A 25,130-nucleotide genomic window follows, 5' to 3' on the forward strand; every position below is an offset into this window, starting at 1 on the left:
TGATCGGTAGAACTAGAGTAGAAATAAATGAATATCTAACAAAACAATCAAAGCACACAGTTAGTCCAGATGAAATTAATAGTATTTTACCATCGTAAACATAACCAATACCAAACTGCTGATATGATTTACATAGCATGCGCTGTATAAAGTTTTATGAATCTGTAGTTTTCAAATGCATTTGAATCATGTTAATCATTTCTGTTAATGGCGCCTACCAACAGAGGTGAAAGATTTCACGCTGCACTGAGCCAATGAAACACTAATAAAACCCTTCCTCTGCGGTAGCCATATTAAGGAAAGTAGTTAGCTATGCCAGATCCGTATTTATTCTGGGTAAAATGTTGGTTCAAAAAGTTAAATAGTCGGAACCACTTCTAAAGTTTGGCTTTTGTAATTTATAATTTAATATTTGGTGATGAGTAACTAATTACTTTATTTTGCACTATGAGTACTTTCATGCCTTTGATTTTACTCTACTTTTTTTCAAGATAATTGTGATCCCACTTTGGTAGCGATACAGGCGAGCGTTTCGGACCCTCCATGCAATTGTTTGGTTTTTTAAACAATTGTCATGCGCTGACTCACTTCAAATCTTTGTCGCTTTTTGTCCTTTTTTCGGGGGTGGGTGGGTGGGGTGATAAAAATATTTTGTATTGTACACGTTTTTAATCACACAAGTAGATATTTTGATATTAGTTTTATAAATTACATGCCTTGAATGTGAAATATATTAAAACTACACATGTACATGTATATTTTTAAATCAACAATACGTACTGATGATGTAAACTCGTAAACTAGTTAAAATCTATGTTATAAACAATGCCTCTATAATATTAGCTTCTAATTTCTGAGAGCGTACAGACCTTTGGATAAAATCTGTGTTGTTTACATTGAGTAACATAGGGTTTATGGTGTTTCCGCAGTTATTTGCATTTGTTATTATTAGCCATTCGGAAGACAATCTGTCTATCTATCGATATCATTTCATCAAATAAAATAGTCTATACCTGATTTAATATTTATAGATATCACTTTGTAAGTTGTTTGCTTTGTGGTTCTACGGTTTTGCATCATAGCATTATATAGAGTTTTTGCTTTGACAACATACATGTAACAGTATTTGATGTTCCTTTATAATAATTATAATTATTGTAGAGTATAAGTGGTCCTCAAGTTTAAAATTAAGTTTTTTAGTTTTATAAGTTTTGAATTGGTTCTCTTTGAAGTCTTTTAAAAAATAAATATTTTACTTTACCTAATGTATTGTAAGATGTAAACAGGTACAGTAAACCTATTTTACAGAGAAATCTCCTAAAATTTTAATGTCTGGAAATTATTTGTGGAAGATATATATATATATATATATATATATATATATATATATATATATATATATATATATATATATATATATATATATATATATATATATATATATATATATATATATATATATATATATATATATATATATATATATATATAAATCTACAAAATATTCTTTAGTGCCACCATTGAAGGATTTCGACTTGAGTGTGGCATTTCCTTTTCGCACTAATCCCCACCCCCACCCCATCCCAATATTTTCGTTGATCTAAGTTTGAATTCTTATCTACCTTGCCAAAAAAAAAAAAAGACCGACAACGATTAAATTTAGGCTCTCGGTCCTTGATTAATGAAAATGTCTTGGTCATCAGAATATGTATTCAATTTAATGTATACCCCCCTTCTGAAGACTCCCTGGCCTTTTCGACTCGCCTTTACATGTATTATTATTTTTTATGTGACACGTTCGTCTAATCCTTACTATACAATCAGTAAAAGATATCAAACATTTTATAAGAATTCCTACATGCAGTTCAAGCTGGATGGGATTTTTTAAAAATATATAAATCGTTTGTTGAAGCAATTTTTTGGACTGATAGCATGGATTAGATTTTTTTTTTGCGTTTCAAATTTTGCCCCCACCCCCACTCCTTTTCGAAAACATGTCCATCGAACTACACCTAATCTCTAATGTTATAATTATGCTTTCTTTAAACTTCGCTTTCTTTTTTTATTTCCATAAGCAAAAGGATCCTCTCTCGATCTCTCTCTATAATCGAACAATGCCTGGCGTATCCGTCTGTCTGTCTGTTGTGTGTCATCACAACCTTATATACATGTATATAGCTTTCACTTTGTATTAAGAACCATTGGGCCTCTTTGGGCGATGGGCATTCAAGTTTATGTTCATGTCCTTCACCAAGGGGAGATAATTTTTACAGTATTATGTGTCATTCATGTTCTAAAGAATCATTTTTAAACAGTGATGAAACTTATAACTATATAAAATCATAAACAACGACAGGGCTACCTGCAGATGTCAATTTTTTATGTACATGTATAAGCATTTCAAGGTAGATCAAAATGAAAAAAAGGAAAATCCCTTGATAAACCCTAACACAGCAACAGAACTATGATTACTAAAAATAAATACATGTATGTTAACGACGTCTCCATGTGATGCAGATTCAATTTTGTTTCAGGGATTTCTTTTGTAATGTTTTGTGTTGAAAATCGAGATCTCATTCCACAAGCTACAGAAATCTGGCTGAAGTCATCTTTATTTTCTGGTCATCAGTTAATGACGTGATTAAATCAGCGTAAACAAGAAGAAAAGAAACTAAATTTCTTGCTGAAGCGGCGCACATGCTAAGCGAATAACCAATGAACGAATTACTAAAGCAAGGGTCAAGAACATTAAAAAATGTTCTCTTGACTTTTCATTAGAATCCAGGGAACCTTTTCGATGTTCCGCATGTGAGATGTAAATATGGCGGGCGATGAAAGAAAACCCATTCATATTTCTATAGAAAATTTTGATGATGGTGTCCCACAAATATCTGGAGAACCTTTAACGACATATACTATCATTGAGACTGCTGGTCAATCAACTGACAACAATGAATTCAATATAAGTGCAGACATCTTTCAGGCAGAGGTATTTTCTGATCATACATGAAGCTCTGAAATAAGCAATGTAAAATATTTTGATTAAGCCATTGAACTGAATACTCTTCTTCTACAAAATAGATAAGAGGTCAGGCCTGAGTTTTACTGACATACCTTAAGATAAAATTTTGTTGTAACCAATTGTTTGTCTTGCTAAACTTTGTATTTTAACAGGTCCAGTCCAAAGACTATTTCTACCTACGTAGCTATTAATAGCTACGTAGGTATTTAAACCTACCCAAAGTAGCTAATTTTACCTACTGTTTGCATTACTTGCATTTTGTGGCGGAACAGCGCAACATGGTGAGTACCAAATTTCTTGATACAGTCACACTGATGATGAATACAACAAAATTTTGGCCAAAAGATGATTACTTCTTAAATTAACAATTTTGCATAGTATTGAATGCAAAATTGTTAATTTACGAAGTAATCATTTTTTGGCCAAAATGTTGTTGTATTCATCATCAGTGTGACCACATCAAGAAATTTGGTACTCACCATGTTGCGCCGTTCGGCCGTTTGGCCACAAAATGCAAGTAATGCAAAAAGTAGGTAAAAATAGCTACTTTGGGTAGGTTTAAATACCTACGTAGCTATTAATAGCTACGTAGGTAGAAATAGTCTTTGGACTAGACCTGTTTAAGTTACATCTAATATAGATAACTTTTTAACCTCTAATATAGGGGCATCAAAAAACTAAGTGTATATATCCAAATGGAGAGAACACAGCAATTTGGATTCTATATGAACTCCAATTTTAAAGAATCAAAGAGCCCTGATATAACAGTATATCATTATAATTTTATTAGTATTCATACATATCATCATTTGACCATTCCAGAATGTACAGTTTTTAGAGGTACCAGCTGATCAATTAGCCAACTTAGGGCTGCTGGCAACGATATCATCTGACCAGCCTAGAGATGAAGCTGGTCAGTTTATAGAAATGACAACAGTTGATGAACTGCAGAACCTCAGTGTAGTGACAGAACCAGGACCCTCCAGTTATCAGTTTGTGCAGGCCAATGATGGCCAAGAAACCAATTTCAGTATGCCAGGAATAGAACCAACATTACAATACCTGACAGGTTACCATGGTTACAGTTACTCAATGAACAGAAAATGATTTTATTCCGCCAAATTACATAGAGCTTTTCTAGAAACTCAAAAATATTGTAAAAATGAGTTAACATATTTACTTAAGTAAGATTTATTAATTAGAAAAAAACAAACAAATAATAATTATGGTGTAAGTATTTGAAATTATGCCGATTAATTTTTTGTACATAAACTGATATTTTGTTACATTTTATTTGATTTACAAGGGTTTTTATATACTGAACAAATTTTGTTGGTTGTTTCAGGAAAGATCAGTTTTGCTGAGTTCAGTGAACTGATGGAATCTGGTGATCAAGATGTTCCTGTTGACCTAGATAATGTCATACAGACAATCCATGTGACAGATGTTGTCATGCCAAAACAGGAAACACAGGAGGAAAAACCAGTAGAGAGCACCAGTCAATCAGAGGACACTGATGAAAAGTCTCCAAAAAAGAAAACTCGTGTGTATACTTATTTTACTATTTACCTATCTAGTGTGGAGATTTAAGGAAGGGGGGGGGGGTCCATTTATCTGTCTTCCAGTGACTTTGTTTCTGTGAAGTTGTTTACCTTTAAGGTGATGGGGAGGAGGAACATTTCTTTATAACTCACCTCAGGATCACATGTACTTTATAATTAAAGTAGCTTATTGCATATTCTTAGGAAGAAATTTATTGTATCTTATCAGCTTCTGTGAGTGTAACCACTGTCAAGATTGAGTCTGTTGAAGACATACAGTCAAACCTCACTATCTCGAACTCGATAGAACCGAGCAAAAACTTTGAGATATCCGAAGATTTGTGATATTGAGGGTAAAATATATTAAGACTTCCAAATCATTTTGACATATCCATGGTATTCGAGATATCAGTGTTCAAGATACTGAAGTTCAACTGTATATTGCTGCAGCAATAACCTTACATTGCTTGTAAAATTCAAAAAGTTCATGTTTTACTGATCATGTCTTAATTTTGATACATGTATTGATGATGTGGTGTGTCTACAACTCATTAAGGTATTATAAATGAAATATTGAAAAGCTCTATCAAAGAAAAATTGCTTTAGTTCTACATAATTTTTTAATCAAATTTTGTTATACTTACTAAAAGAGATTTTTGTCTTTTTATTGCAGGTAAAAAGAAAAAGGTAAGATTTTAACAACCATATTGACTTAAAGACGTACAACACACTGGGGGAGATAACTCTTGCGATTTCAATAAAATGTTTAACATAACGTTAAATTTGACGTTAATTACGAAGCGTCAAAATGACGAGCGATACGATCCTGATGTAATTAATGTAAAAAAAAAAAATAGAATAGATTTTTTTTATTGTGGTTTCTTTAGGAATACCAAATCCTATCCTTGATCATTTGCGCAATTGCAATAAATCCCCCCCCCCCTCCATTAAAAAAGAAAAAAAGGACAGGTTCCCTAAACTTCTTTAATTTAAATTTAGTTAATTAATTCTTTAATATTGTATTTATGATATACACTAAGGCATTTTTTTAATCTAAAAATGTTAATGGTACTCTACATTGCTTTTTCCCGTTACAATCGGCCGCATAACATTGAGAATAAATATTACCGGTATGTTTAAATATTATCATATTACGAAAATAAACATTTTCTTTCTTTTCTTTTCTTTGAAAAAAAAAATGAAAAAGAGTAACCGTTTTCAGAAGGTCAGTCAAAGAGAAACAACTCTAAAAATGTCTTTCCTCCCCTTAGCTGAGTTATTCCTCCTGTTTTCCGAAGAATTATGAGTTTTTTCCCTCACAAATACACAGATATATTAAAGATTTTACAGTGTGTTGCAAGGAACACAAGAACTAAAAGCCAAAGTTTATACAAATTAAAGTAAGTATCAACAGTTTAAAATTATTTACTGAAATTAATACAACGGTTGCATCCCACTGAGAAAATCTTTTACTGTAAACAGTATCAGTTCGCATTTCCTCGAATAAAAACAAAACGATTGATACCAATGTAGATGATACCATTGTAGATGATTAACATGAAAAATTTTAATACTGATAAATAATTTACAATTTGGTACGATTGAAGTTAACATGGACAAATACATCATTTCCATTCCATTCATTGAAACAACAGGAGGATACAATATCCGAGGGGGGTGGGGGCACCCCTCTCGTTTGAAAACAGAAATAATTTAAAACCTAAATGTACATATATTCCATTTTCATCACAAGAGAGTTGTACATACACCACTGTTGGTTCACTTAAAAAATAATATTCAATGCAAGTAGGTCATATAAAGGTTTGAAACTGCACCTGTGTGCATGAACTCCAAACCGGACACGTGGTCATAAAATCCTTAGAAAAATGGTTTTACTAAATATAAATACAAAAAAAAAAAAATAGTACTTAGAATAAAAAAATATTAGTATATAGTCAATATCTAATCTGTATACACGAATAAAGGACATTACTTTAGGAGTTCAATATGCCAATTATATTTATCATGCAGACGTAACCGATGTTTTTTTTTTTCCAAGATACTGCATTGCAGAGAAGAATGGAGGGGGGGGGGGGGGTTTTAAAATTGAAGAAATTGCTTATTCATCTTCATTTAAATGCAGATGTAAAGTTTTATATTTGTGATAAATATAATGTACATTACATTTTTTAAGTAAAATATTCTTTCCAGCTATAGGAATTTTTATTTGTATTTGTAGAATCATAGCATTGTTTTCGTCCCAAGTCTGAAAGACGCTGTGAGAAATGTAACTTACGGAGAGAGGGGGGGTAGATTTTCCGCTATAAATTCAAAACGCGTTGTTTAAAAAATTTTCAAAAAATTATCAAGAACATTTTGATCATCAGTTACAAGAAGTAATAATTTTTTTCAAAATTAAACGACAGATTTTTTCATAAAAAAATATTTCATTTGAAAATCACGCATTTTTCAATGCAAAAATGAACCATAGTTTTTCAGTTTAAATTCTTCAAAATCGTTTTTCTCGAAGTGTACCTTTACAAATTCACTTTGTTTGTGTGTTTAATAGTTAAACGAACGATTCAGCAAATTTTGACAGCTAGGCTAACCTCAAATATTTTAAAATAAGGGATTTTATAGTTAGTTTGTTGAATTTTTTTTGTACTCGTGATCAGCCAAAGGGGGGTAACTTTAGGAACTTCCTGTTCAAATTCGGCTTGAACGATTTTGACCAAAATGTACATACACATAGCAGATATTGTCATGTATAAGATATACAAAAATAGCGAAAATTAAACGACAGGAAATTTTTGGGGTAGGTGTGTTGTACATCCTTAAGACATCTCGAAATGAAAATTTCCCATTCAAGTTAATTAATAGGCCCGCCTTTGATATATTTTGTTTATTCTAGAAATATAGTGATTTACCAGCACATCTGGAAGGGCTCATGGGAGAAGCTAACCTGACCTACGCAAAAGGAGATCACGAGAAAGCCATTTCAATTTGTCTGGACATCATAAGGATGGGTACTATCTTTGTTCAGCGTACAATGTATTTGAAACCTAACAAATGTATTTTATTTCCTGAAAAATTTGTTAACAATTTTGAAACACTGTACATGTAATGTTAACTCCCTCCCCCCAAATTTGGAGAATATAATATGTTTCTATAAAGCTCAATCTTAGCAGCTTTTAACTAGAAGTTTGTTATAAATTGGCAGGACTTCAAGTCATTTAAAAACCCTGAAAGTGAAAAATGCTTTCATGTTTATATAATACTAAAAATTCAAGATTCCTTAAGATTACATGTTACTTCTTTAAAGTTATCAGGGTTATTTAGAACAGTTCATTGTCAAAAAAGATGAAGCAAAGTTAGGCAGTTTTATAAAATTTATGTTTTACAACACAAGAATTTACCAAAGGGAGCATTCAGAATTTTAAGTTTAATAAAGATTTGATATTTTAACCCTCAGTCCAGAGGCAGGCCTGCCTTTTCAGACACTAGACATGATTTATGAAGATTTAATACAGATCTGTTATTTACATGTAACTCTAGCTCCAGAGGCACACCTGCCTTTTCAGACACTAGGCATGATTTACGAAGATCAAGGGGATCTCAAGAAATCTCTGCAGGTTTTCAGTTATTTTTTTTTTTAACTTTATCAACTACAATTTTGAAGGGAGAAAAAGTTAATTTTCTATGAAGGTTAAAAATACAGATTTACTTTAACTAACATTTATGTAAATGTTGGTGGTTTCACTTTCAGTATAGTTTAATAGCAGCGTACTTGAACCCAGTGGACCGTGACAGCTGGATAAGGTTGGCTGAGTTGAGTTTGGAACTGGAGGATAAATCGCAGGCTGTCATTTGTTATAGTAAAGGTACTGCGACTTTGTAAAAATATCAGCTTATTTTGAGAGCTCTTATTTAAATAATATTAAATTTCAGAGGAAAGTTCCAACAAATTTGTACAGTATTATACTGGAATCACCCCATCTGTCTGTTTGCTGATCAATCTGAATACAAAGGTTGTTTGTGACGAAAGAGTGTGTAACAACCCTATACCATGGTCATTTGGACAATGTCAAGGTCACAAGGTTTGAAATATGAAATTGTTATCCATTACATACTTTTATTATGAAATAATTTCCAAAGATCATATTGCCCTAAGGGTTGATAATGACCATAGGATATGACATGACCCTGATCAAAGGTCATTATGACAAGGTCATGTCATATGTGGCATGTGACCATGTCATGATTCTATGCAAAAATTGTTTGCATAAAGTCAAATTCACCCAACTGAGAAGTTAAATGTTCTTTAGGCCATGAAATTTTTATGTTTGGACTATGCATGATTTTTGTACTCAGAGGTGTTACAACCTCCATTCAATTTTAAAATTTCCACAAGATTAAGAAAGATTTAGAAAGATGGCAGAGTTCTTTTTTAAGTTATTTTAAAGTGAGCTCTTTTTTGGTTTTCCGGCAGCGGTATTAGTCCTATTAGAACAGTTCTAGTTATTTTTGGTGGTTATTCTCTGTCAGTGCATTAACATTGTCTATAGCATTTTTATTTAGATGAACTTCCATTAAAGAAAGTAGGATGGGGTTCTATTCATCTTATTTTTGTCCATTTGTGTCAACTCCAAAGCAAGACTATTTCCTCCTCAAATGAATTGCATTTCTCACTTCAAATTGACTGAAGTTAGGATGAATGATACATGTATAAGCTCCACATTGGGTCCCTCTATAAAACATTTGTATTTACATCATATCAAGCCTTTATATGACATACTTTTGATCTTGTAGCAATACGAGCTGATCCCCAGGATCCCACTAACATTGACATATACTGGAGTAGAAGTCAGTTATATGAGGAGTTAGGGGAAAAGAAGAAGGCCTTAGAGGGTTACAAAGCCATGATGAAAATTGCTCCCCCTAATGATGGGGATCGGTACATGGAAATTGCTAGAACAATTACAAAGGTAGGGCTAAATAATGGGTGCATTACTTTTACAGTTTCATTTCAGTCATGGTTACTTTTAAACTTTAAATGTCAAAACAATTTTTTTTTCTTACTTTTAAGCTCACCTGAACCAAAGGCTTAAATGAACTTTTCTGATCAAAATTTGTCCATTGTCTGTTGTTGTTGTTGTCATTGTAAACTTTTCACAATTTCATCTTCTCCAGAACCACAGAGTCAATTTTAACTAAACTTGACACAAAGCATCTTTGGGTGAAGGTATTTCACATTTATTCAAATGAAGGACCATACCTTCTCTTAAGGAGAGATAATTAAGAATTAGTGAAAATTTAATGGAATCTTTCAAAAAATCTTCTCTAAAACCACTAGGCAAGAAAAGTTGAAACTTATGTGAAAGCTTCATTATATAATGTAGATTTTGATTTGTTCAAATCATGACCCCCGGGGTAGGGTGGGGCCACATTGGATGATTAAAGTTTTACATAAAAATACACAGGAAAAAATCTTAAATTTCTTCTTCTCAAGAACAGCAGAGGCATGATTAGTCATATCAATATGTAAGCATCCTCATATAGTGTAGCGTCAAGTTTGTTCAAACCATAGCCCTTGTGTGATAGGGTGGAGCCACAATAGGTGATCAAAATTTTTACATAGGAATAATCATTTAAAATTTTCTTATCAAGAAAATCAAGGTCATGATAACAGATTAGTCATATTGATATGGAAGCATCCTCATGTAATGTAGATCAAATTCATGTTTGTTTTTTTTTTTAAATCATGACCCCCCAGGAATAGGATGGGGCCACAATAGTGATCAAAGTTTTAAATAGGAATATGTTGGAAAAAATTTGATGTAGAACAGTAAGGTCATTGTGACTCAGGTGAGCATTTTGGCCCATGAGCCTCTTGTTAATTTCACTCTCTCTAAATTTTTAAAAGTTATCTGTTCATTATATAGGTTAAGTCAAACACAGGTCAGAAATTTATTGTTTCAATCTGCAACAAAAACTATGAAAATAGAAACTGCATGCAGCAAAATATTTCATAACAGAATGATTAATAAAAGATTTTTATGAAGAACATTGATCTAAACTACACTTGACGAACATTAATATTGTACATTGTACAATGTATAACATATATGTATTGTATGTGAATATGTATATCAGTTTGAATCCTAAAATTTTCAGCATTATTATGAGGATGATGATAAAGTGTCAGCAATGGAAACCATGAAGAATGCATTTGAAGCCAACTCAGAAAGTGTTGCAGCAGAGGGTGAGTTTTCTGTCTTTAGTAGGTTCTGAATTACACACAATTTGTGTCAATGTTTCAAGAAATAAAGCAGAAAAGTTCACAGTACTTTACATAATTTAAAAACTTAAAAAAAAAATTAAAAAAAATAAAAGCAAAACAAATCCAAGTTACTCCTCAGTTACTCCTCAGACAATAGACAAAATTTGCCATCAGAAAAAAAAATGTATACCAGTACCCTACTGGTAGATAATGCCATGTCTTGAATGTAATTGAAGCCTTGCAGATATTGTTTATTTTAGATGTGAATTTATTTATGGAGCTCTTGATTGCACACAAGATGTTTCTTCAAGCAATAGAGGTACATTTTTAGAAATGTGTGAATTTTATAGATTTAACTGTAATTGTTTAAACACACTGTTAAAGTACAGTGTTCAAGGTTATAATTTATATTAATACATGTATGTATACTTTTTTAAAGATTATTTTTTATGCATTTTCCCTATTAAATTATCATATGATTTTTTCCTTTTTGAGATATAAAGGAGGCAAAAATGTTAATATTAAACATGTAAAATATGAAAGAGTACTTTTGATGTACATTGCTCCCATGCAAATGTTTTTACATTTACAGTCCCCATTTGCATTTTCTAACTGTATTGAAAGTTTTTTTGTTTTTGATTGTTACACTGATCAGGTGCTGGTGAACCACTGTGGTGTTGTGTTTGATTTAAACATTGATAGAGAATGGAGCAGGGAGGTTGCTCTTAATGTCTCACTAATAGAAAATGGTGCTGTCCAAATTGCCTCGTAAGATTGTATTTTATTTTAAATAACTAGTTTAAAAAAAAACCTTTGTGAAATTCATATAAATTTTTAACAGTGGAAAGGGGTAGGGATGGGGGGGGGGGGGGGGGGGGTGTTGAATAATAGTTTTTATCAGTCTGAAGTATCAATATTAATGTTAAGAGAGGTTATCTAACAAACGTACCCCTTTTATTTAGAGTAAGTATACCAGAACTACTTCCCATTGACCTGAGGGTTAAACTTGGAATATGTCTGATACAGAACAAACTGGATACATTGGCACAGGTAATATATCTCAACAATATATCAGTTCTGTAAAAATAATATGATGTGTGGCACAGGTAATATATCTCAACACTTACAATACATGTATATCAGTTCTGTGAAAATAATAGGATGTGTGGCACAGGTAATATATCTCAACACTTACAGTGTATCAGTTCTGTAAAAATAAAATGATGTATGGCACAGGTAATATATTTTAACACTGACAGTATATCAGTTCTGTAAAAATAATATGATGTGAGGTAAAAATGTACTGTTCATTATGTTCATATTCAGTGTCAGACAAATTTCCTTTCATGTCTTCTAGTTTGGTTATTTAAAATTTATAGTGGGAAATTTCTTTCTTTAAGCAATATCATTCGAAAACTAACTTGTATCTTATAGAAGGTTGTGATCATTATGATGTGGTGTCCAAACAAAATTTTGCTTTTGAAAATGTTCTGAAAATTTTTTCTATAATAGAAGTCCAAAAATTAAAGTGATGGATATATATTGTACAAGTACTAAGAATGGGGATGTGTCATTTAGACAATTTCACCATGGAACAATGCTACAAATGTAACATTTATATGTGTAGGTTGTTGTGACTCTATTGTTAGACGATTTCACCATGGAAGTGATGGAACATTTCTACATATAGGTTGTTGTAACATTGCTAATGTTTATACCTGTAGGTTGTTGTCACTCCATTGTTTGAAGAGGAAGTGGAGGACGTAGGAGATCTATATTTAGACGTCGCAGAAGCCTACATTGACCAGGGCTATTACGCAGAAGCAAAACCCATTCTACAGAGATTGGTCTGCTCAGAAAATTATAATCTGGTAAGTGTGTAAATGTATAACATACAACTACATGCACAACATATATGTATATGTACATACTGGATATTAAACCTATGCCCTGTTCACACGGAGAGTTTAATTTGCAGTAAATTAATGCAAAGTAAAATGATGTGAATTAAACTAATGCAAATTAAATTGCGTTCACACGACAGCTAATGTGAAGTAAACTAATGCAAATTGAAATTTTATTTCTACAGTAAGACTATTCAGTAATGTTATTATGATGTCATTTGCAAATCATGTTGCATTGTTCAGAGCAGATCAGATTTGACATACTGTCATAGTGTCTGTACACATTTCAGTGATTAACATAATTTTCCTTTGTTTTTCACTAAAAAATAGCATAAGTACCCAATATCTGACCACCGACATGTGGCATGTGACTTAATTTTGCCATTACGCATGTGTCCAAATTTAATTCGAATTGGCTTCGCTTAGCGTTCACACAGAGCTAATACAAAGTAATTTAACCCTTATCCTGTTGAGATGGTTTTGACTATGTGTTTTTTTTAGGGCAGCTGTAATGTCCCAGGGCCCTGTTTTAAAAAAAAAGAACATAGGACTAAGACCAAAATGCAATTTTGCAAATATCTTTCCTTTTTTTGTTAAATTTGAAAATGGGTTTTAATCTTTCTAAAAAGAATTTAGAAAGATATATTTATGCTGGCATTTTGTAATTAAATCATTAATTTGCAAGATTTTACAATCACCTGAAGCTTTAGGCCTTAGTCGTAAGTTCTTTTGTAAAACAAACCCCAGTATTTTTAGGCTGTTATATGGATGCAATTTTTTTTAGTAATAGGCAGCTGGGTGGTTTCTTTTTTTTTAAAGGCTGCTGTGTGGTTGCGACTTGCAGAGTGTTTAAACTCCCTTGGTGATTTAGAGAGGGCAGAGGAGGCCTACAGTAAAGTTGTTGAGATGGCTCCTTCCCACATCGGGGCCAGGATGTCTCTGTCTACGCTACAGCAACATCTAGGGAAACATGAGGAGGCATTAAGAGCGCTGCACAGGGGTAAGAACATTAAAAGACTTAAATAGGACAAAGTCACTGCTAGAAGTTAGAAGAGAAGTACATGGAGAAAGGACTTTGATGCAATATGTACAGATGTACGAGGGTTGTTGGAAAAGTTTTTCGGACAAATATTGTACGCATGCTGTTAGCATGAATTCAATAGAACAGTTACACTGCAAATAAAAAAAAAATATTTGTATTTTCCCATAGATATACAAAAATTTGATCTTTTCCGATGATCTTTAAAAAATATACAGCTATATCATTAAGATAAAATATGCCTCTTGGAGCAAGTCACATTTTTGCACTTTTTCATTATATAACATTTTTGTGAAATTATAAAATTGCACAGTTTTAGTGCATAAAGATTTCTGATATTTCATCTGTTACTATGATATTTATTAAAAGCATTTGAAAAAAATTTGAATTAAATTGGAGAAGTTATGATTGTTTTATAGCTAATTAATCATGATCAATGCATAAAAATAGAGTCAAGAATGGCAACGTCATTGAACGTCTTGAAGCAGCAAGCTGTTTAAAACTGCCCAAAATGCCCAAAAGAGACTAAAATGTTTTTAGACACTGCTGGGAATTGCCTAAATGTACCTAGTACCAAAGTGTTCAACTTGTAACAGCTTTTCAAGGATATAATGATTGAAATTTTTTGAAAATCAACTCCTGTGATATCCCACTTATTGCCTGGACATTGCTTGTATGAATTTTGCATCGTTTCCGTACACGAACGGTAAAGTGCGTAGACAGTGATTTCAGGATCTCACTGACATCAGATACCCCAAAAATGACATTTTATAAAAGGAAAAGTAACATATCTTGCTATCTCAGTAATGCATTTTTAAATGGGAAAAGGACATGAATAGTCTAGATTTGAAAGATATTCAAAAGTGTAAAAGATTGACAGGTTGGAATCAGGTTGTCACGTCACCTTACTTCACTAAAATTTTAAGTGGTTGCTCTGAATCCTATGACTGCAAAGTAAAAAGCATTGTGTGTTTTTCAAAACTTTAATAAATAGCCCCGATTTTTTGTAAACTTTTGATGTATCAATAAAAGATAATAATTTAATCAAATACTGTAAACGAACTATTATTCGCGTCAACTTTTATTAGCGATTCGTCAGTTTGAAATGAATCTGCGACGATTAATTTTTGCGACTGAGGAAACATTCTCTACAAATACAAAGCAAAATAAATGTTTCGCAGCGATTCATATTCGCAAGTTAAAATAGGTCGTAAAACTCGCAAATATTTCTCGCAGGCGAATAAAAGTTGGTTTACAGAATACGTCATTCTTTAATGAATTTCCCATAAATCACCGTGTCCGTGAACTTTTCTAACAACCCTCGTACTCTATGTAGGTTATTAAAGGATTGAAAATTTTTCATTTGAGAAGCAAAGCAATGCTACTCTGCTTTTTAAAAACGTACATGTGTATGTTTTGTTCATCAAGCTTGTACATGTATTAGACAGTGTATACAGTATACAGTATAAGCTGTAATCAAACTGATGTGATCTAATTCTCTTTACAGATGAATCGGATGCTTTATTAACCAAACAGGTACTAATTACTTTGATATCTATCCTCAAGTGCAATATTTTGGCTAAAATTTGTTCAGAAACTCTCAAACTTATAATAATAAATTGATTTGTTGAATTTCAGGAGAAATCTCTGCTGATGCACAAGTGTATGCTATTGCATGCACAGGGAAAGTTTGATGAATTTCATCATACTTGTAAATTACTGCTGTTTAACATGTTCAAGGATCTGAACGACCCAGATTTCATCAAAGGTAGGTGCACCTACATGTATTGAGAGGTAGACGTGAAAAACTGCTGCAGAGTCCCCCCCCCCCCCCCCCCCCCCAAAGAAATTGATATGTGTTTCCTCATTAAATATTTGTACCAGGGTATAGATATTTGTATGTTGTTTTGGTGCCTTTACCTGTTTTAAGTAGCTATGCTTTACTTTTGAGTAGGATTATATTTGTGGAATCTGTTAGACATTGATTACTACACTAGTTTGAAAGCATTCTGAATCATTGTGGGAATAAATATAAAAAGTAGTGTTGTCAAATCAGACGATTTTTAGTAACCGGTTGCTCGCTTACTTTTCCGATCGAGTAACTGGTTACTCGGATGGTTTTTCTTCAGACCTCAAAACATCCTTGTTCGCGATGTATATACTCAATGGTAACTGAAATATATGTAACAATGTTACAATTTCTATACATGTAAAACACAAGTGCACTGCATATTAGCTTTATTTATAATTAAAAATACACAATATCTTCTAAATAAATTTGCTCTCGAACACCCCCTAATAGGTTGCTGTTTTGCGGGATATTCTTCATATGTTGTAATTTTTTGCAGAGATTAGTCTGAGGCGATTTAGCATATTTGTTGTCCCACCTGTGTATGTTAATTTCATTTCAAATATTTTACGCCTTACGGATTTTAAATCAGCCATTCTTTTGAAATATATCCACGTTTTTAATGCATGTGGCGGCATCCTCTTTAATCATGTAGCACAGATTAATGTGTGATAATTATAATTAACTCAATTCTTCAAAACTGTATACCCTTTGGCAATCAAAGCCACCAATTAGATAAACTGTGAAATAATCAAAACAAGTCGATCATATTTGTAAAACGCTAGGTAGAGTCTGAAGTTAAATAACATTAAATTAAATAGGGAAATTTATAAACAAAATTACATTTTTCCTACCGATTCATATAATTAATATGTAAAATTCTATTTATCCGAGTAACTGAGTAGCAGTTTTACTAACCGATACTCGCATCATTGGACAGTTAACCGGGTACTCGTTGACAACACTAATAAAAAGTCATGATTAATAGAATTTAAAATGTATGGAATCATAATGTACGCTAAGACAATCATATTTGCATGTATTTGGTTTAATTTCAGCTGTGTATTGTTGCAGATCTAATAAAACCAGGATAGAGACTCTTAACGATCATTTCAAATCAGGATTTAAAGGTAAATAAGAGGAATACGTTGAAAATTAACGATACATATGATCTGTCTTGCTCTTTGATTGGATATGATTTCATATTCAAGTAGTTGTTTGTGCTTTCCTCCTCTGTCTCTAATTTAAATGCTTAAAAATTGTCAATCTGGAGATCATTTCTGACTAAAGTAAATAACAAATGAACTCAAATCACAATCCTAGGGGCCAAATTTTGGCTACAATTGGGGATACAAAGTGTTACATGCAATATGATATTCCAATTTGTTATATGGTGTAGTGGCATCTTAATTTATACACAAGTTAAAGTTCATGATTGAGTTGGATTGGATTGGATTATACATGTATTAATTTGACAAATGATTAAATTCATTTTAAATATCCTTTTGATAAAGAAGTAGAAGACTTTAATTCTCGCAATTTATTGATGAATATCTGTAATTACAGTAAAAGAATATGTTCCCATCATATACTGGACATATATAATTACTTATGTATGTATGGTCATATAAGCATAACTAGAAAATACACATGTGTATACAGGTATATTTTAATTTAAATAAGGTAACATGTGAGTATTATGGCTCATCAACCCCATGGTATCTTTTTTTAAAAATTTTTTTTTTAGAAAGCATGAAGTCAGATATACCTGTTGATGATTTATGGGACTTGTTTGTAAAGGTAGGATCTGGAAATATAGATATATTTTAAATACTTTTCATTTAATGTATATGTACTTATATGCAGTGAAATTTTAAATACTGTGGATCACCAAATTTTCATGACACCTTATATTTGCGAGAAAGTCATATGGTATTTACATGTATAAGTGAGACAAAAACACAAATTCTTGTATACAATCAATTTTTTAAAAAATATATACATGAGAATGAATTTTTCGCAAGCAGTTGGTCTTGATTATTATGCGAAAATAGAGTTTTCACAAATAAATAAGAGATTTACAGTACCATAATGGAAAAAAATTGATTTTTTTTCTATAATGCCATTAGGATACATGTAAATGTACATGTTTATTTGTTTATATATTTGTTAATAGTTGTGTGAGATGTTGTTTAACAATAAGAAGTATGAGGACCTTCTAGAAGTAACCACCCTTGGAATGTCCTGTCCTTACTTTCTGTTTGAACCCAGGAAACTCAAGGTAACCTGAAATCTACTCACTTCATCAGTCAAGGGGAGCGATAACCCTTATCAAATGAACCTATTCAAATATAAATATTATAGGACAAAGATATAACACAAAACTTTGTATATATGCTAGCATGTTTCATGAAGCAATAATGAAAAAAAAAAACAAATATAAAGCTTTGTGTATGCAACCATATGGAATAAATTCTTTTTCATAAAGTGACATATTCACATATTATAGATTTAGTATCCCCGCCCCTACCATTCTGAAAAAAAATTAATGTCAAGAAGGATAAATTATTTTGCATTTTCTTTCGTAGCAAGCAGAGTTCATGTGTTTACTGGCATGTATACTTACCAGAAATGAACACTTTGCCTTCAGTCATATGAGGGAAATTTGTATTAAGGTAAGAAAAATCTTTCTTCAGCTGCTGTAACTTTTGAGTTACGTTTCTTTTTTTGTGTCCTTTTTGAGAGTAATTTATTTGTTTTATTTTGTGAGTAATTTATTGTGTTATTTTGTGAGTAATTTATTGTGTTATTTTGTAGGAAGGGAACAAGAATCAAGTGTGGAATTTACTTAACCAGGTTTTACTGATATCAACAGAGAACAGACATAATCGCTTTTGTCTCCGATATCTTTTAAGTGTTAGTATGAAATGTTCTTACTACAACTAGACACACAATTTGTGTAGTGAGATATATGTATGCAAGTAAATTAAACAGAATTTTACTTAGTTTTACTTAAATGCTATAAACCTTGATAAAACTTACCTCTTATTATTATTTTGTCATACTTTTACTTATGAAAGTTTAATGGTGTGCTATCCTAACTTATTTTATAAAAATCTTTTCAAACATGGTAGAACTCTTAGTTAATAGATCATTTAATAGATAAATGATTTTTCAGAATCCAGATCATATTCCAGTTGAATTATTAAATGGCCATAATGCAGCAATATCAGGAACCTACAAATATGCTCTTGGTGAGTGAGAAATTTAATTGGCAAAAAAAGGTACATATAGCATGTTTGTATATGTACATATTGTCATAAAATGGTTATATCTTGTATTTCTGCTTCAGGCTCGTTTGATTTTATCCAGATTATGAAAGCAAATAAGTTCATATAACTGTAATAGATGGAGTTGGATCTCCTTAAACACATAGGCTTATATTAAGAAAAAAAACATTTGATATTGAACAGAAAGACTTTTTCATAGCACAAATTTTCTGCTTAAACTTGTCCCAGTGTACTTAAAGTAAGATATCACTGTAATTGTCAACATGCAGATGTAACAGAAATTGTGATTCCATGGAATTATAACCCTGTGTGACCCATGGAAAAAAGTATGTTTACAGCATTCAAAATTTAGCACAATAACTTGGTATGGAGTGGTTGGTGTAACCATGAATTAGCACTAAAGATCTTCGCATCGTGTATTGTATTCATTTAACGTTTTATTAACAGTATTCGTGAATTATCTCATCCTTGCCTGTGTCAAAGCCACTAAAATATGAAGCCTGCTTTTTTAAATACTGGTTACACATACAGTAATCTGTGATATTATCAAGCGTTGACTGATGTACTACATAATGGGTTTTCCAGGAGAGTATGTGGCTGTACTGAGGAACTGTCCTGAAGACCCCCTTGTGAACCTCCTTATAGGCCTCACATTCATCCACCTGGCAGGCCAAAAATTCTCTTCTAAAAAGCATTCCCTGTTTACTCAGGTAGGTTTCTGTTCTGTTATTAGCTCACAAGAAAGTTTCTCTATGTTGTAATATGTTTTATCGCATTTTCAATTTTTTCTCCAGAATCATCTGGCCAATTTTTTTTCCTATCAAAATGGAACAAAGCATTCTTAAGTTAACTTAAGGTTATTCTGTTTGTACAAATAAAGGACCAAGGCCCCCACCTAGGAGAGGACCAAGACCCCCTCCTAGGGGAGGTGATGAAAACAATGAATATGGTTGGCTTAATAATAAATCTTCTACACTAGAACTAGAAGTCAGACATGACCAGACTTTAAAGCTTTATTTTATAGGATAAATTCATTATCAAATCCTGATCCTTGAGGCTAGGATGTGGTCACAAATGGAGTTTAAAATTTAACACAAGAATATATCGGAGAGTTCTTTTGAAAAGTCAGAACAGTGATGAAATTTGTCAAATTCATATTCATGTGTAAGGATCATTATGTAGAGGTGATTCAAAATTGGTCAAATCATGATCTCTAGTGTAGAATTGGGTTACAGTGGAAGGTTCACTTATTTACATGGTGGTGAATAAAAGCATTTTTCATTTATTTATTTTTTTTTTCAAAAACAGAAAGTTGTGTCAATTTACACATATGTGTGTAATGGGAGAGGATCTCCATGTACCTGTACTGCAGTTCAACCTCGTTCAATTCAGAGCAATTATTGGGCAAATAGGTTGTACAAATTCTCAAACATAAAATATTCTATTTAAAAAAAACTTGAGAATATCAATGGTTTCATGTTAAGTACATATAAAATTGTTAACATTTCTATATACTGCAGAAATAAAGGGCTAGAGTAGGGTCACTGTAGTTTAAGGTATTCAATGTATAATGAAGGGATTTTGAAGAATTTTGAATCATTTTAAACTAGTTTAAATTGCATTGCTAGATAACGATGAAAGTGCAATGAACCAAATTCACATGACTGATAACATATAAGAAGCTGGTCATTCTGCACTTTTAAAGTTTTTGAAGAGTTATCTGCCCTTGATGCAAAGAAGAAAATTTTAATTTTGTCAAAATATCTGTGGTAAATGATTAATTTTATTTCATATTTTAATAATGAGAGAGTGTATGCATATTTTCACCAAGAGCTTTTTACAATATTCTAAATACTTTTTACAATATTCTAATAACTCATGCATTGCCCATAGACTTTAATGTAAAATTCAAAGTGCAATTAATTTGACAATAATAAAAAAAATTTAAATTTCTTTGGTGGAGTATTTTTATTTCACAACACTATCAAAATGATACCATAATTACAAATATAGGACCATTCATTTATTAGATACAAAATATGGTCGTTATACATTGAATACCTTAAATTCAGTATACATTTGTACTTGTACAAAAGAAAAAAAAAGAGTTCTTTGAAAATTCTTCTCTGGAACAAAAAATGTTAGAATTTCTATTCATGAATATTTAGATGTACTTGCAGTTTAAATTGTGGTTAGCTTAGCTGCTGGCCCCTAGACTATTTACACATATGACAAGGGCAACAGTATTCAGAAAGACCATTTATTTGTAGTGATAACTTACTAGTGTGTATTGCATTGCTTTATTTTTAGGGTCTTTCCTTTCTTAACAACTACAAAGAGCTGAGGGGAGAGTGCCAGGAGACTTATTATAACATCGGGAGAGCCCTACATCAGCTGGGTAGGAAAAATATTTGTTATTTGTTATGTGATGAAGAAGTTTATAGAGGCTTATCTACTGTATACAGGGTTATTTTTGTTTCGTGTTATTTTTTCCCTTTCACATCTGCAAATAATTTTGCCCTGTTTTAAATTCGCCCAATCACAGTTCAGTTTTAGAAAATTATACTGTGTTTTTTGAATTCATCCCGTTTTAAATTCGCCCACCTGTGAGTAGGACGAAAGGGGCAAAATTAAAACGGAGGCAAAAATTTCCCTGTATGCAGTATTACAGACAATGTCATTGAAGTGAAAAATTGATAAAATTACAAAGAATTCATTGCAAATTATCATGAAAGAGGAAGGAAAGAAAATCATTAACTCTTCAATTTTTGTAAAGAAGAAAATGAAGTGGTTTGTTTGTTTGTTTTTTGATTTGGTGCCTGTTTACTGATGCTGACACTGTAAATTGTATACAGTCAACTTTATAATACCGGTACATGTATTTTGATTCTTGTAGGACTGACCTATGCTGCTGTCCATTACTACAAAAAAGGTCTTACATTTCCCCCAATGGTGGAGGATGAGGAGGTTTGTATATTACACAGAAATTACATTACAATCTTGATATCATTCATGTGCTGTTGGCGGAAATCATTTTTGTCTTATTTAGGCCATCTTTAAAAAATTGTTTGTTTGCCCTCTCCCTAGTGACTGGCTAAAAATGGCCCTACACAGAACTTTTTTTAACATCCAAGAAACTTTTTTTTTTATTAATTCAGGAATTTTTTCCTGTTAACAATACATGTATTTTGATTTTAGGAATACCTTTGATTTTAATATATTTTAAAAATTCAGCATAGATGTTAAATTTTTTCAGGAAAAAATTTTCCCACCTTGTAGGAATATTGTTCATATTTTGTGATTTGCAATAAGAATTATCTTTCTGTATGTCTTTCAAAACATAGACATAGAAACATTATGTCCCCAGTAATTGTTGGCACCGTATATTTTTTTTTTAATGTTAAGAACTTTGAGATTAGTATGTTATTAATTTTAATATGATAATTTTTTATTTTTCTTGTAACAGAATCGGTTTGACCTGACCCGACAGCTAGCTTATAACCTGGTTTTGATCTACAAAACAAGTGGGTCTGAGGCTCTGGCCAGACAAGTTATGCACCAGTACCTAGTCATCTGAGGTATAAACCACAAGAGTTAGGGAAATTTCCTGTAAAGATCCTGTAATCCATCAAAAAGATTTTGGGAAATTTACAAAGCATATTGAATGTTAACTGAGAAACTTTATTGACCTGATGGTGACATGCTTTAAGAATTTGCCCGTCATCTTGAAATTGAAGTTAACTACATATTTATATGATCATATATATAGACAAAAATATAAACATTAAAACAATTTTTTGTTTGTTATGTCGGAAATTATCATTGCAGCTATCACAGAAAAAATTTACATAACCCACTTAGGTGGGTTCTAAGTGGGTTATGTATTTTTTTCTGCAACAGCTGCAATATTAATTCCCATACTAACAACCAAAGAAATCATTTTATTGTGTTGGCCTACAGTAATTTGTTTAGTCAATGAAGCTTAATTGATATTGCAGTGAAAAACGGTGGTAATATTGGAAACACAACAGCAGTTAAGATAACTTTGGAACACATCGTCACTTACAGATTCTTCCAGCAGCGCTTCTACAAGCTATGAAGTAGAAATTGACCGATATGGAACTTGCATAAATGTTGAGAAATGAATTGCACAGATCAGATTAAATTCTGATTGGATGAGCTGTGACCTTGACCTCACTGTGTGTGCAGGGTAAATATGAGATTGACAGCAAAAGTGGAGAGAAACCGTAGACGTATCGTTTGAGTGTTCACGAGTTGTATCAATTTTGTTAGATTACCATAGAAGTTTAAGCTGTATAAGATTTCTGATCTCTTTTTAGGACACAGTCTGAAAAGTTAAGGGATGGTGTTACTAATTAAGTAATCTCCCTTCCCCCTTCCTTAGAGAATTGAATAATAAGATTACATTTTTAAGGATTAATAACAGAGTAAGAAATACATGTAAATCGAGTTGCTTAGAAAATATTGATATAGCTTCTTGGATGTCATGACATCATTGTTTTCAAATGCAACACAGACTGAAGAATTAGGGTTGACCAATAAAATCTGCAAGAATGCTTCTATGTTTGCTTTCTAATTTGAGTTCTATCACTTCCATGCAAGTAAAATACAGTATAAATATGTGTATTGGATGTGCAGTTGCAGATCAAATCTTATGAATTAAAAAAATACAGAACTCGATTCAAAATTAGGTAAGTTAAAGGAGACATATAATACAAGACAGGAATAAACACAGTCGGTTCCACAAGCGTCTACACAAACGGACAGAAACGCATATAAACCAATCATTATTTCGTAAGTAGCTTTATTAATTTGGAAATAAAATATAAATTTCTGATTAATGACTTTTTTTTTTTGGTAGGCAAGCAGATATTACATTTTGAAGCACAGGAAACTTTATGAGGGAGATATTTGTTTTCTGAATGTAACAACCGATAAAACGAGATTCTAATTTGGGCTGAATTGAAAGCATTTTTAAAAAATCGATGAATTACTTTAACGTGGTTGCAGAAGTCCAAACAGTGTGTCGGTGTTTTATTGGATAGTTTTTTCAACCAATCAAGAACATCTTTAGTGGAAGAAAGTTAGATTTTAACATTTATTTACTGAACAAAATATTTAACAAATTATAAACTGAAATCCGGGAGATGTTGGACACTTACAGAAAAACGTGTATCATTCATTGCAATCATTGCTATGAAATTCATCGAAATTTATCTCACCCTAGCTTTGTATTTATTCTGAATCTGTGTGGAAATCACACATTTCCTCCGTTATATCGGAGCTATTTAGTACAGCATGAGCGTATCCAACTTCCATCACTCTAAGTACTGTAGTATTAAATTTCCTCATGTTGATTTACGTTTTAAAAAAAATACTGATAGTTCTTTTCGTTGAATTTTGAACGCTCTTTTGCTGCAATTTCACTTTTTTTTCCAAGAACGGAAATGATAAAGCCTCAGATTTATTGATGTCAGTCAAATATCTTGAAGTGTATGAATCCTCCTTGTCGCCCTTGATGGATTTTAGCATGTTATATAGCAAAACAATAAAATGTTTATGAATAATTCGTCAAATGTCCATCGATCGAACTGTTCGTTTTTTCTTTTCCTTTTTTTTAAATCAAAAATGCCTCTATAACAGAAACTTTTTGATGTGCGCCAAGAAGCGAGAGAGTGTACTTTTGGAGAAAGGTCGATTCAAAGGCGAGGACCTACTTGTGACGTATTTACTTCCGTAGATTCTACTGATATACTCGATGAATTGTATTTGTGTAGTCTATTCCATTACTTGCTTACTGAACAGGAGTTTATTAACACGAGGCGAGAAAAGAAAGAGCGCTTAACGCTGAAGGGAAAACTAAAAGTCGCTAATGGGCTAGTCACTATAACTTCAAAATCACGTTCGATATATAATACTTGTTGATGCCAGCTCGCAAACGCTGGTTAGGAGCGAACGTTTTGTTCTCTGTTGTATAACGCGAAAGTGTGAGAACCAGAGGTTTTGAAGCGCATGGATGATGAATTGGTATCGCAATTAATTAGGAAATGCCCTGAATCGATTAGCTAAATAATCGCTGGATACTACAGGTTTCCCATGGGTAAGGACAAGAGATAGCTGTTCTTTTTAGTAAGTTACGATTTAATGCTTTAATTTGTTGCTAAATTAAGCATTTATTTTATGT

At 32.1% G+C, this 25,130-nt stretch overlaps 1 protein-coding gene across 1 annotated transcript; it reads left to right on the plus strand.

Annotated features, from left to right (window-relative positions):
* The first annotated feature begins 2,811 nt into the window (after positions 1-2,811).
* Positions 2,812-23,502, plus strand: LOC133190262 (general transcription factor 3C polypeptide 3-like). The gene is made up of 27 exons (XM_061325773.1): positions 2,812-2,989; positions 3,845-4,091; positions 4,368-4,565; positions 5,237-5,250; positions 7,475-7,589; positions 8,119-8,195; positions 8,330-8,444; positions 9,373-9,548; positions 10,738-10,825; positions 11,104-11,162; positions 11,499-11,611; positions 11,806-11,893; positions 12,568-12,714; positions 13,567-13,747; positions 15,294-15,322; positions 15,425-15,554; positions 16,694-16,765; positions 17,383-17,435; positions 17,812-17,916; positions 18,224-18,310; positions 18,453-18,551; positions 18,814-18,889; positions 19,511-19,635; positions 21,236-21,323; positions 21,822-21,892; positions 22,392-22,503; positions 22,924-23,502. The coding sequence occupies exons 1-26, from the start codon at positions 2,822-2,824 to the stop codon at positions 22,500-22,502; spliced, it is 2,832 nt and encodes a 943-aa protein (XP_061181757.1). The 5' UTR covers positions 2,812-2,821; the 3' UTR covers position 22,503; positions 22,924-23,502.
* Positions 23,503-25,130: the final 1,628 nt, after the last annotated feature.

The sequence above is a fragment of the Saccostrea echinata genome, unplaced genomic scaffold (genome assembly GCF_033153115.1).
Source record: "Saccostrea echinata isolate AGI-Se365-2 ecotype Australia unplaced genomic scaffold, CSIRO_AGI_Sech_v1 ptg000022l, whole genome shotgun sequence".
NCBI lineage: Eukaryota > Metazoa > Mollusca > Bivalvia > Ostreida > Ostreidae > Saccostrea > Saccostrea echinata.